The sequence below is a fragment of the Meleagris gallopavo genome, chromosome 15, assembly GCF_905368555.1.
Source record: "Meleagris gallopavo chromosome 15, MGAL_WU_HG_1.1, whole genome shotgun sequence".
Taxonomy (NCBI): domain Eukaryota; kingdom Metazoa; phylum Chordata; class Aves; order Galliformes; family Phasianidae; genus Meleagris; species Meleagris gallopavo.
Window position 1 is genome coordinate 10142513 of NC_139418.1, and position 11457 is coordinate 10153969.

Below are 11457 nucleotides of genomic sequence, written 5' to 3' on the forward strand. Positions count from 1 at the left end.
CCCCTTGCTGTTAGTGCTCAGGTGGAAATCATGAAGATTTAGAAGAGAAAACAAAACAGCTGGAGTGGAAACCCAGATGATGCAGCTCGTTCAGCTGTCGTAGGTTTGTCGTTGCTATAGATGTATAGCAGAGATGCTAACAACACCACTTCACTGTCGGTGATTAACATGGGTGAACTCTCCTTCACTCGCATCATTTGCGGGCCTTATTTACATTCCCAGCATCCATCACCCTCTGAGAAAATGGGCACATGAGATCTCTAATGGAAGACTTTCCCTCTTTTAGAGCATGTGGGACATGCAGTGACAAGAAATGTGGAGGGGCTGAGCAGCAGCACTGCCCCCAGGGAGCAGGAGCGGATGCCATCAGTGGCAGCATCCCAAATGATGTCAGCGGATGCTGAGCAGGCAGCGGACGAATGGACAGAAGTGATGCGTGCACCTTCTGTTGACATTTTATTTGGCAGCGATTTAACGCTAGCTCCCTAGTACTGCTATTCTCCACAGGCTGCATTCAAATGATGAAGGGAAGGGAGGCAAAAAGATACAAAATCCGAGACAAGCGGCAGAAATATTTCTTCTTTATGGAAGCATGCACAAACAACCTTCCCCAACAGCATCAGAAGAGCACAGCATAACCTTTTTCAAGACCAGAAAAGGAAATTCACAAAGCCTCTGTGGATACCAGCGCGTTCAGCTCTCCTGATAGCAGATTTTTTGTCAGGTTGCAAATGGTGTATGGTGCCAGGAGGTGCAGGGACCATATGATCATATACAGCACAGCAGTCATCGTGCATGTTTTAATATATTAAGTGAGTAACAGTGTTACTTTGCCAAAGCAATGGTTCAGAAATGAGTCCTGCTGCATACCTCTATCTTATAAGTGTAACTTATAAATAGTAAAACCTCATTCAGCCATGTACTTTTCTCTGTCAGCACCAATGGTGCTTTGCCCATACCCAGCTGCAAGGAATCAGCCCATGATCTCATTAACACTCAGCTCTGCAGGATAAATTAGATTGTTCCACTTTCTTTTGTTGTTAATAACGAAGGAACAATTGTTCAGTGGTTATAGTCCTAATTGTCAGCTACAGAAACCCTCTCCATTCAGTTTTTTCTGTTCTAGCAAGCTGTCCAGGCTATAGCACCATGATGCATGCTACCTCTCACTCCATCCTTCTTCTCTTTCCCACCAGGGAGAGCTGCATGTTTTCGCTCTCAGCCACTCTGAACAATACAAAACTGCTACGCACCATCTCCCTCAGAAAGAAAATCCCCTTGTTGCTTTCTTTATTTACAAGATCCTTCTTAAAAAGCAAACCATCATTCACTGCAAACCCGGAGCTTCCTGCTTTTCTTCCCACAAACAGCTGGCTTCATTTGTCTTTTTTTTTTTAAGCACTGTTTTCCAGGTGAAATTTAGCCAGCGTGTTGGCTGAGATCCAGGAGCACGTTTCAGCTTTCTGCTCTCATTGCTCCTGTTCTCTTTCTGGGGTTTCCAAGAGGGAGAAAACTTTGCACGGGGATGAGATAATGCCCCTTTTTTCGGGGTGGCTGCTGGGCAGCAGGATGGCTCTAGGTCACTGTGGTACCAATGGGGGGCACCTCTGGCAGCCAACACTGTGCACCACTGGTTGCTTCCTCTCATCTGTGTTTTGTGCAGGGGAAACGTTCACAGAATGGGGCTGATCATGAAGTCTGGAGTCTAAGGCTTTATCTGTACTCAGTGAAATCCTTTCTCTGTTTCATAAAGCCCAGATAGGACTCAGAAAAATACTTATTCCAGCCCTCCTCTTCCTCAAATCTGGAGCACCGCTTGTTTGCAGCCAGTCCTCCCCAAAATGCACACCTCACCAAGTGGAGGGAGATGTAAACAGCGAAGGTTAATTACCTCCTTGTCAAAAACACTTTGTGGTCCATAGATATTTCTGTCAATCTTACAAAACAGAACCAAGGGCAGTGAGCACTGAAGGCATGTTCCCGTGCTGAATTAATGAGACTTGGCAGCTCGCTGTGCAGAGATGATCCCTGTGCTTCATGGGAGGCTTTAACCTGTCTTCCCACCGCCTTCACACCGTGGTGCTGCCCTGGACACCTCACCCTCCATAAGCTGTTGGATGCAGCTGCCCAGAGATGAAGAGATTTTTCCTAAGGCTTTTAGGAATCATCTTTGCTGCACAGTAGTGTGTAGCAATTACTCATCCCAACTGTACTGAATGGATTTCTGCTAGCCCTGCTTGTTTGTCAATAAGCATTTCTTCATTTTGCCTGTAAGTTTTTCTCAGCAGCGCTGCTCTGGGTGACTTGAGTGACTGCCTGGAATCCGAGGGGCACAGCTACCACCTCCCTGTTGCTGCTCTGGGGACTTGCATGCTGCTGGATGGAGGGGAGCACAAAGTGCCTCATCCAGACACCTGGATTGCAATGCTTGCACTGTGCTCTGATAGGTATGCAGATGGTTTCTGGCCATTACCTGTAGAAATGTGCTGTGGAAGCCCATTGTATCTGTTACTGTGGCCCTTTAGCAAAAGCTATGGGAAAGCTCTGGGGCTGCTTTCCTGGGTCATGGAGAAATTGTATGTTCCTTCTTTAACAAAAATTATCCCTAGGAGCGAGCACTGTACAAGCATTGTGCACATAAAACAGTTCAGGTTCAAAGGGCTCTCTGGAGGTTTCCAGCCTGACTAGTGCTCAAAGCAGGGCCAGGTTCAAAGATTGCTCAGGATGCTGTGTGCCTTCCTGATCATCTGTACCACCAATGGAGGACATTCGTGGCCACTGCTTCCCATGCCACTCATGGAGAGGAACATTCTCTTATATTCAGGTAGAACGTCATCCTTTAGCTCAGCCTTCCCTATAACCCCACAAAGGAGCTGCAGATCCCTATACTCTCCCCTTCTCCAAGGTGAAGGCCGTGTTCCCCACCTCCCCTTCCCACCATGTGCCCTGAGCAGCCTGCTGGCCTCTGCAGGACGTGCGCTCATGTGTCAATGCCTGTCCTTGCAATGGGGCCTGGAACATTTAATTCATCACCAGAGTAATGTGGAACTGTGTCATCTTCCCCTGCAGGGTACAAAGTTCTGGATGGGGTCCTTTCGTTTCAGGAAAGCATTCACTGGTTCTACCTGAATCAAGCTCTATTTAATAAGTTCATAAACACATGGATATGTTTTCCTAGAGATATGTTTGAATCGTATCAGTGATTTTTATTTGCTTTGTTGCTTACTTCAAACAGTGCCTTCGGGCAGGAGGTGAGGGACGAGGCTGCTGTTGGCTCTGCAGTGATTTCTCTGGGCTTGTGGCTCAAGTCAGACAGTGGTCACTCTATGGCCAGAAGAAGGACAAAGATGGAAATTGCAGTTTGAGTCACATTAAGCAGGCATTTTGGAGTGATTTGAATTAGTTTCATGAAACAGCTACGACTACTTATTGTTGTTTTCTCCTTTTACAACAGAAGTTTTAATCAAAATAATGTGACAAAGCCCAGAAATGTTTGGGAAAAGTGTAGTTAAATGTTTTGTAATTCATTTGTCAGTATGTTACTAGCTAAGAAAAAAAGTCCTACCTTCAGTATGGAGTCTTGCAGAGAATACGACATCAATAGTAGCTTAGGAAAAAGCACCACCACCACTACCAGAAACTGTAATGGAAAATGTAAACCAAGAAATTCCTTGGGTAAGAGAGAAAGGATGTTGTATACTGGCCAAGTCCTGCCCCGGTGTCAGCCTGCTGACCCTCTGCAATTCAGGACCATGAAACGTGGCAGTGTAAGACGTGACCCTGCCTTTGCTTACTCACACATCTCTGCCCTCGTGCTGACTTCTGCACACAGGAGCATTTTCCTGAAGCCAAACAGCGATTAGCCATAAGCTGCACCTGACTTCGAGGATTAAGAGTTTGCAATTAAGTGGATTGCAGCAGGAGATCAGTGGCAGGGTTGCAGGTGAAATCTTTTCCAGGGGTAGCTAAGGGTTGAGCAACCTGTCCTACAGCATGAGCCAAAGCAGCCGAGGGTTTTCCCATGCTGTTCACAGAGGCAGGGCCAGCTGGAGCTGGAGCTGGAGGAGGTTATGCTGAGACTCTGCTCCCTGTGCAGAGAATGGAGGGATTTCTGGGTGCTGCTCCTGTGGCTTGCACTGATCAGCCACAGGGAGATCAGTGCTCCCCAAGCAGTGCCAAAACTCATGTTTGATGCAGAAAGATGGATGTGGATCTTGCTGTGCAGCCGTGAGCTTATGAAGGCAATGAGCCCTCAGTGCAGCAGGAACTGTAGTGCATTCCTGTAGGTGCTAGGGAAAAATCTCTGGTTCCCAGGAATGCGTTCCATGAGATACATAAGGACAATATATCTTGAGGCTGTGCCAAATCTTTCTGAAATATTCATGCACATTCTCTTAATTTATAGAAACAAACGCAGCAGAATAATTATTTCAATGCTTCCCCCCAAAGGAAACCCATATTTCCATGTAGAAATGTAACCTATATATGCACAGCCATGCTGCATCCTTCAGAACGTGCCAGTGCTTATCTCCCATGGCAAAATATTACAGGTATTCTCACCATGTTGGACACATGAAAGGATTCATGGTAAGAAAATTAGGTTAAAGGTATGGCTGCAAAACTACTCAAACCAAAACAGCAGAGCTGCAGACCTCCTCCTAGGAAAGAGCCACTTGGAGAGGGATGGTGTGAAGGCTGGAGGTGAGAGACAGAGCCTGTCCCAGTTTTCCTGTCTCTATTTTCTGACATGTCTGCGGGAGGAAAGGACAACTGTACTTTCAGGCATAGCTGGTGCCCTAATGTAAATAAGTTCCCTGAACTTCGGTGTGGTTTGTTCTTGAGATGCTTTGGCAGAACACTTTGAGTCAATTCGCTTAACTGTGACTAGGTCTGTAAATAAGTGCTCCCTGCTGATAAGGTTCAAGTGACATTTTTAGTGGTTTTTGACAGAATTTACCTTGCTTTCAAGTCTTCTACCAAGCTCTTCTACACTTAAGTAGTGAAAGCGCCAAGAAACCCTTTCTTTTATCAAACTAGTGCTAAATACCATTAACTTCATAGGTTAGATACAGTGCTGCCAGCTTCACCTGGCAGTGGTTAATGAGTTCTGCAGGTGGCAAAGCCTCCCTGGCCTGTGCTCTTACCTAGAGGTGAATATCCAAGAATGCAGAGCTGCATGGAAAGCAGAGCTGCAGGCACAATGGTCCTGAGCCTTAGCTGCTCCCTGCTGAGAGATGTGGATGCAGAAACGAACGAAGGACATGTCCCTTACTGCCTTCAGCATTCTGTGCTATTTAGGGTCCTACCAGAGTCCTTAAGAGGTATCCTTTGTCCAAAAGGCTGTTTGTTTGATTTTGACCACTGAGAGCATGTGACACTTGTCTCAAGCTATTAACCAAGTGTCCAGCCAAAATCAATTGCCTGGGAGATGCAGACCATTACCTGGAGGTCAGGACCTCAATAAATATTACCAGCCTCATTGTGCCGCTGACAGATTCAGCTGGCTGCTCCGTGTTCCAGTCCAACAGCCCAGACGCCGTGTTTGTATATATTTGCAGGCAGCCTCAGGGGGACCATCTCAGGAGCAGAGCACCGGCAGCCACCTGCAGAGCCGGGCAGTACCTCACCATGGCCATGGCAGGCATCTTTGTGCTGTTCTCTTTCGCGCTTTGTGGCTTCCTCCCAGGTGAGTAACTCCCAGGTGAGTGCTGCAGAGCCTTTGTGCCTGCCAGTGCTGACTCTCCTTAGCAAAACATGGTAGTGACCATCAGGGAGAGACTTCCCTACAAAGCACCTGCAAAGGCTGCCTTGGTACATTGGTATATTGCACAGATTACTGCTGTGCTGGGTGTCTGTTGGGTTCTGTGTTCCCAGTGCAATTCTTATGCTCTCAGTGCTGTTACACGGCTTGCATTTGGTGCAGAGAATGGATAAATGCTTGAAACGAGGCCATAACGAGGTGGTCAGACCTCCAGGAACTAGTCAGGAAAATATTGTCATGGCACAAGCAAGCTCTGTGCAGGAACCTGGCAGCTTTCCTGCAATGCTTTTGCTGCTAATGGAGAAACAAGAGATGCAAACAAGCCAGGATCTGATGTTCTCCTTCTGTATTTACATCTCATGAAATTACAAAGTCAAAGACAAGTGTGGTTTATTTCTTACACTCAGCTTCTTTAAAATGTATATCCCTGACAACAGATGCTGTGTATGTTTGCTTATCCTGTATGTGAATATTTGCATTTGCATTTATCTGTATTGACTCAGGTTTCTTTTCAGATATGTGATAGATGTTTTCTAGGGACAAAACGGATGTGTAAATAGATAAGGAAGGAAAAGATATCCATTTTTCAATTAATAAATCTACCTCTTTTTTTTTTTTTTAAGAACGGAGCTATTCAAGAACACGTTTCATCAGTCAGCAATAAGAAATTAAATTATGCTTATCAGCATTAAAAAAAAGTCATACATAGTTTACTTAGTTCAAGAATTGAATCAGTGGCAGTCACTCAGTTTGGTTCTCTGTGCTGGAATTTTGCATGTGCATTTCAGCTAGCTGTGGTCTCACTGACTGCCTTTGTTTCACATTTTTGTCCTTTTTTCACCAGATGCTGCCTTTGGGGTTGAGGTAAGTAAGAGAGTTCTTTCTGTCCTCCTTTTTTCTTTCTTTTTTTTTTTTTTTTCCCCTGTCTTAATTAGTATCACTGTAATCAGATCCCACTGTGTAAAATGTTAAATTATGCAGTTCTGAGCTCTACATCTATGCTGCATGTAATATAAAATTGTTGGATGAATTAATTTCTGACCAACTCCGAACTGGTCTGAGCTTTAAGTTGATCATATGGTCTATGAAATAATGCAGTGGTTTGGGTTGGAAGGGACCTTTAAGATTGTCTTCCAACCCTCCTGCTACAGGCAGGGCAACTCCCACTAGACCAGATTGTTCAAAGCCCCATCCATATGATCAGCTCTAGACTGGTGGCTATAGACTATAGCAGTAAAAACTACCCCAAAGCAGCCTACTGAAAGAAGAAAGTACTCTGAGGCACTATAGCTTCCAAACCCCAGGCTGTTAGACTTATTCTTTTGAATAAACATGTTTGTATGTTGAGAATGAATAACAATGGAAGAACACTGGAGGGGCCAGCACTCAGGCTTTGCAAAATGGTGCCTGGAGGACATGATAGATCCCTGCTGGTTTACCATATAGGGAGCTGCATGGCTGTAAACCCATTGCCCAGTCCTCTCGCACTGCACGGACAGGAGGCTGGATCTGGTCACTGCCCCGTTGAAAATGAGAGATATAACTACAAAATGTCACTTTGTCCTGTTGCTGTGTGTTTCTTTGCCAGGTGGACTGCAGTAGGTTTCCCAACACTACAAATGAGGAAGGCAAAGACGTATTGGTCTGCACTGAGGACCTCCGCCCCATCTGCGGTACCGATGGAGTCACTCACAGCGAGTGCTTGCTGTGTGCCTACAACATGTGTGTACTGCAGAGAGAGCTCACCCTGCAAGCAGGCAGCTGTGCTTAGGGCTCCTGACAGCACCCCTTTCCAACAAACAGTGATCTGTCACATGTCACTTAGGTCGACTCTTTCAGAGCAAGCTTGAGTATCACTGCGTGACACTCTGTTGCCTAGACATCACTTTGGTTACTGTGTCTTTTTTGTTGATGTAATTTATTCAGGTTTTTCCCCTCCATCTCAGGGATGAGGCAGATGACAGCCCCTAGGGCATATTTTATCCCGGCAAAAAGAAGCAAAAGGATGAAGAGATGCTCCAGTCTGAATGGTCCAAAACAGTCCTAAAGATTTCAGAGTCTTTAAATCCCTGCCAGCCACCTCAGTGCAGGGGAGCATGGCACTACCCTCTCCAGTACGAATATATATATATTATATATATATATTTATACATACATATAAATACAAAGATGACTTAGCAAGACTCAGCCTCATTGCATTAGGTACATATTCCCAGTAACAACAAGTCTTTGCTGAGCTTCCTAATGTCTGTTTTCCCTCTTCAGAGAGTATGGAACCAATATCAGCAAAGAGCACGATGGAGAATGCAGGGAAGCTGTTCCTGTAAGTGAAACCAAGTTCATCCTTTGTGAAGTCAAAAGTGCTTATTGGCTTGCCCAATAAATAATTTAAATGCTGAGTAAGAGGGCATGTGAGATGTCAGAATCTTGTATTGATCATCTTCAGATGAAGTTTCATCACAGTAACACAAATAAAGCATTTTTTTCCTGCTGAGATGGCATTCTAGGAGGCCCAAAGCACACACTCCACTGGTCTACATGGTCACTGCAAGCCCTCACTAGCGCTTTGCTGTGTGCTCCTTCCACAGATGGACTGCAGCAGGTATCCCAACACGACAAATGAGGAAGGCAAAGTGATGATCCTCTGCAACAAGGCCCTCAACCCCGTCTGTGGTACTGATGGAGTCACCTACGACAATGAGTGTGTGCTGTGTGCCCACAACCTGTAAGTACTGTGCAGAGCTCCCTCGGCAGGAATGGGTCCTGCACCCCTGGCAGCCACTCTTTGAGCACTGGGTTTTCCAATGATGCTTTTTCTGTATGGCTCTTGGGCTATGTCCTTCCTCTCCCTGATAACCAGATGCTGTTTTCCTTTGTGATTAGAAAGAGAACTGTGCTTCTGATCTTGAGAGAGAAGTAGAGAGCTGAGTGGGGATATAAGAGGAGCACTCTGTCCTGTGTTAACTAAGGGTCTGTGTGGCACACACTGCCTTGCAGAGGACAGCGGCGAACCTCTGCTGCACCTATATTGTAAAACAACCTAGCTCCTAGACCATGACAGCCTGTCCCTCTCGTCCTTTGCATCATGCAATACTGCAACACTCTGGCACATAGTACCACCTCCTGTAACACCTGATATGTTGAACCAGAGTGTCAGAGACCAGTAGAATCTCTGTCTTCAGGACCATCGGGGACCATCCTGTGTAGAGGGCGGTGGGGCAGGACTCTGAGTCCCATGAAGTCCTTGAGGAAGTATTTATGACTTTTGAGGTCACTTCCAACCCAAGTGATTCTATTATTCTGTGAAACTCAGGGAGGTGGGGGTGCTTGCAGGGCTGGTATCTTGAGCATATGGACTCAAATTAGGGTGGGCATTTGCAGGCCATCAGCACTGCAGTGATGTGGAGTTCAGCACAGCAGGATGCAGGCACAGCTCCCTAACATGGGTTTTTTTTCTTTCAGAGAGCAGGGGACCAGCGTTGGCAAGAAGCATGATGGTGGATGTAGGAAGGAACTTGCTGCAGTGAGTGTGAGTTGCACAATGAAGAAGCAGGTTCTGGTCCCACTGATGTCAAGGAAAACATGGCCAGTATCTGCAGAGCCTCAGGAGCATCACTTGTGCTTCAGAACAGAGATTTCACTTTCTATACACGTAATACACATTATCCACAGTAAAGTCAGGAAGGGAAGAGGATGTCTGCGCAGGAAGGGATCAGTAAAAGACCATGAGCAGAAATAACCCATGAGGGCAGAACTGAGAATAGGAATTGATAATATATTTAGGGGCTCAGACCAATGGGCCATCAAACCCGCGATGGTTTGATGCAGAGTCCACTCTTTCAGCATTCATAAGAATTAAGTAGGAGGGAGTAAGAGTGGGGTGAGTACATACGGATCTTCCCAAACACTCTACCAACCTACAGCTACACACTTCAGCCAGGTGTGATTTCTGTGTAGTTGGTAAGCCTCAGTGGATTTCTCTCCCGTGGAATTCTCCAGCTTCTTTCTGGATGTGTATACATGGTAGTTGTTGTTTTTTTTGTGGTTTTTTTTTTTTTTCCTGTCTCATTTTTTCCCCCCACTACAATGTCTCTCAGCAAACATAGTACTCATCTCTCAAACAAACAAATCCCATTCTCCAAGTACTCAGACAAGTGCTGATTTTTGCTTTATGCCTGTGGGAGAGATGCTGGACCGTTGTAAAGGTATCAGTGCTGCCTCTTCTCCAGACACCAATGTTTTTTCCATTTAATTTCCTGAACAGGTCAGGAACACGGTGCAACATGATTGTAAGCACAGCACGTTCACGGAGCGAGCTGCTGCTGCAGCTCAGAAATGCAGCAGTCAGCTTGTGATATGCATCTCTTACACAGGAAATTATGCTCTATTTTTATATTATTAAATCTAGCATAGGAAACAGGAAATCCAGTTTATATCAGATCGTGCAAGGAAGTTAATTATTTTTAGTTAGATCATTATCATTGGCACTGCAGCTGTAGCTAGGGAGGGGTTGAAGCTCTTCAGCTATCGACTCCTTCATATCCTCCACGTTACAATTGTGTTTTTGCAGGTTGACTGCAGCGAGTACCCTAAGCCTGCCTGCACGTTGGAATACAGACCTCTCTGTGGCTCCGACAACAAAACATATGGCAACAAGTGCAACTTCTGCAATGCAGTCGTGTACGTACAGCCTTGGTTGCATTCATGTTGTCGGCTGCCTCCTACAGGCACCAGCTTGCACAGTTCCTGCTTTCGTTGCTGATTGCTGACCAGAATTTGGGGGCAGAAAAGAACACCAGGCATCGTGCCAGCCATTCATTTTATTTTTCACCAGAGCATGTCTGGTTTGTTAGGATGGATGTTTTGAACATCATTAACCTTAGGGGAAGTTTTCCTTGCTTGCTGCAAAGAAAATCAAATTTGGTGTTTCATTATAGTTTTCAGAAGGGGTTAAACGATTTCACTCATCTCTTAATAATCAGGTAGCTGAGGAGATGCTGAGTCTGCCAGTTCTTGGGCTCTGGGCAGGATCCCATCTCTTGCCTTCTCTAGGACAGAGCACAGCAGGCTCTGTGGCTCTGTGTCTAACCCACTTCTTCCTCTCCTCCCTTTCAGGGAAAGCAACGGGACTCTTACTTTAAGCCATTTTGGAAAATGCTGAAAATCAACGCTGAGAGAATTCACCGCAGGATCCCCACTGGCAAATCCCAGCGAGAGGTCTCACCTCGGTTCATCTCGCACTCTGGGGAGCTCAGCTCACTCCTGATTTTCTTTCTCAATAAACTAAATCAGCAACACTTCTTTGTCTTGTTTAATGCTCTGTCTCATGCAATGTTTTCTTCTGATTTGTTGGACAGTGATACCAGACTCAATATGTTCCATGCTTGTGGCTCTGGGGTATAACAAGAACAACATCTTGCTCCCATCCCTGTCATAAAAGGCAGAAAATTAAGTACAGATGCATAAACCTCGGCTGTGTGACTTTGCGCATAAATGATAGTCAGCCTCCATTAGTGTTCAGACCCTTTTAGACAGCTGAAATATTGCTACGAACTGCTGATGCTGGCTGAGCTCCCCTATGGTACAAGCAGCACACTTTCCTTGCGCAGCATTAGTGAAAGCAGCTCAGGGTGCAGTGGTGGCCAAACCCAGGGCCAATCCCATGGCCTCCTATACATGGTCCATACTCACGGGCA

At 45.8% G+C, this 11457-nt stretch overlaps 1 protein-coding gene across 2 annotated transcripts; it reads left to right on the plus strand.

The window, feature by feature from the left end:
* Positions 1-5513: 5513 nt before the first annotated feature.
* Positions 5514-11058, plus strand: LOC100541469 (ovomucoid). 2 transcript variants are annotated; one of them, XM_031555706.2, is made up of 8 exons: positions 5514-5686; positions 6606-6625; positions 7350-7483; positions 8027-8084; positions 8350-8486; positions 9224-9290; positions 10332-10441; positions 10877-11058. In XM_031555706.2, the coding sequence occupies exons 1-8, from the start codon at positions 5629-5631 to the stop codon at positions 10920-10922; spliced, it is 630 nt and encodes a 209-aa protein (XP_031411566.1). In that variant the 5' UTR covers positions 5514-5628; the 3' UTR covers positions 10923-11058. The 2 variants fall into 2 exon arrangements, with proteins under 2 accessions (XP_031411566.1, XP_085092679.1); XM_085236553.1 differs by having other exon boundaries at positions 5614-5686; positions 9224-9284.
* Positions 11059-11457: the final 399 nt, after the last annotated feature.

Coding starts and splice junctions, on each gene's coding strand:
- LOC100541469 (XM_031555706.2), top strand. CDS start 5,629: ATGGCCATGGCAGGCATCTTTGTGCTGTTCTCTTTCGCGCTTTGTGGC. Junction 6,626..7,349: donor ATGCTGCCTTTGGGGTTGAG/GTAAGTAAGAGA, acceptor TTTCTTTGCCAG/GTGGACTGCAGTAGGTTTCC. Junction 8,487..9,223: donor GTGCTGTGTGCCCACAACCT/GTAAGTACTGTG, acceptor TTTTTCTTTCAG/AGAGCAGGGGACCAGCGTTG.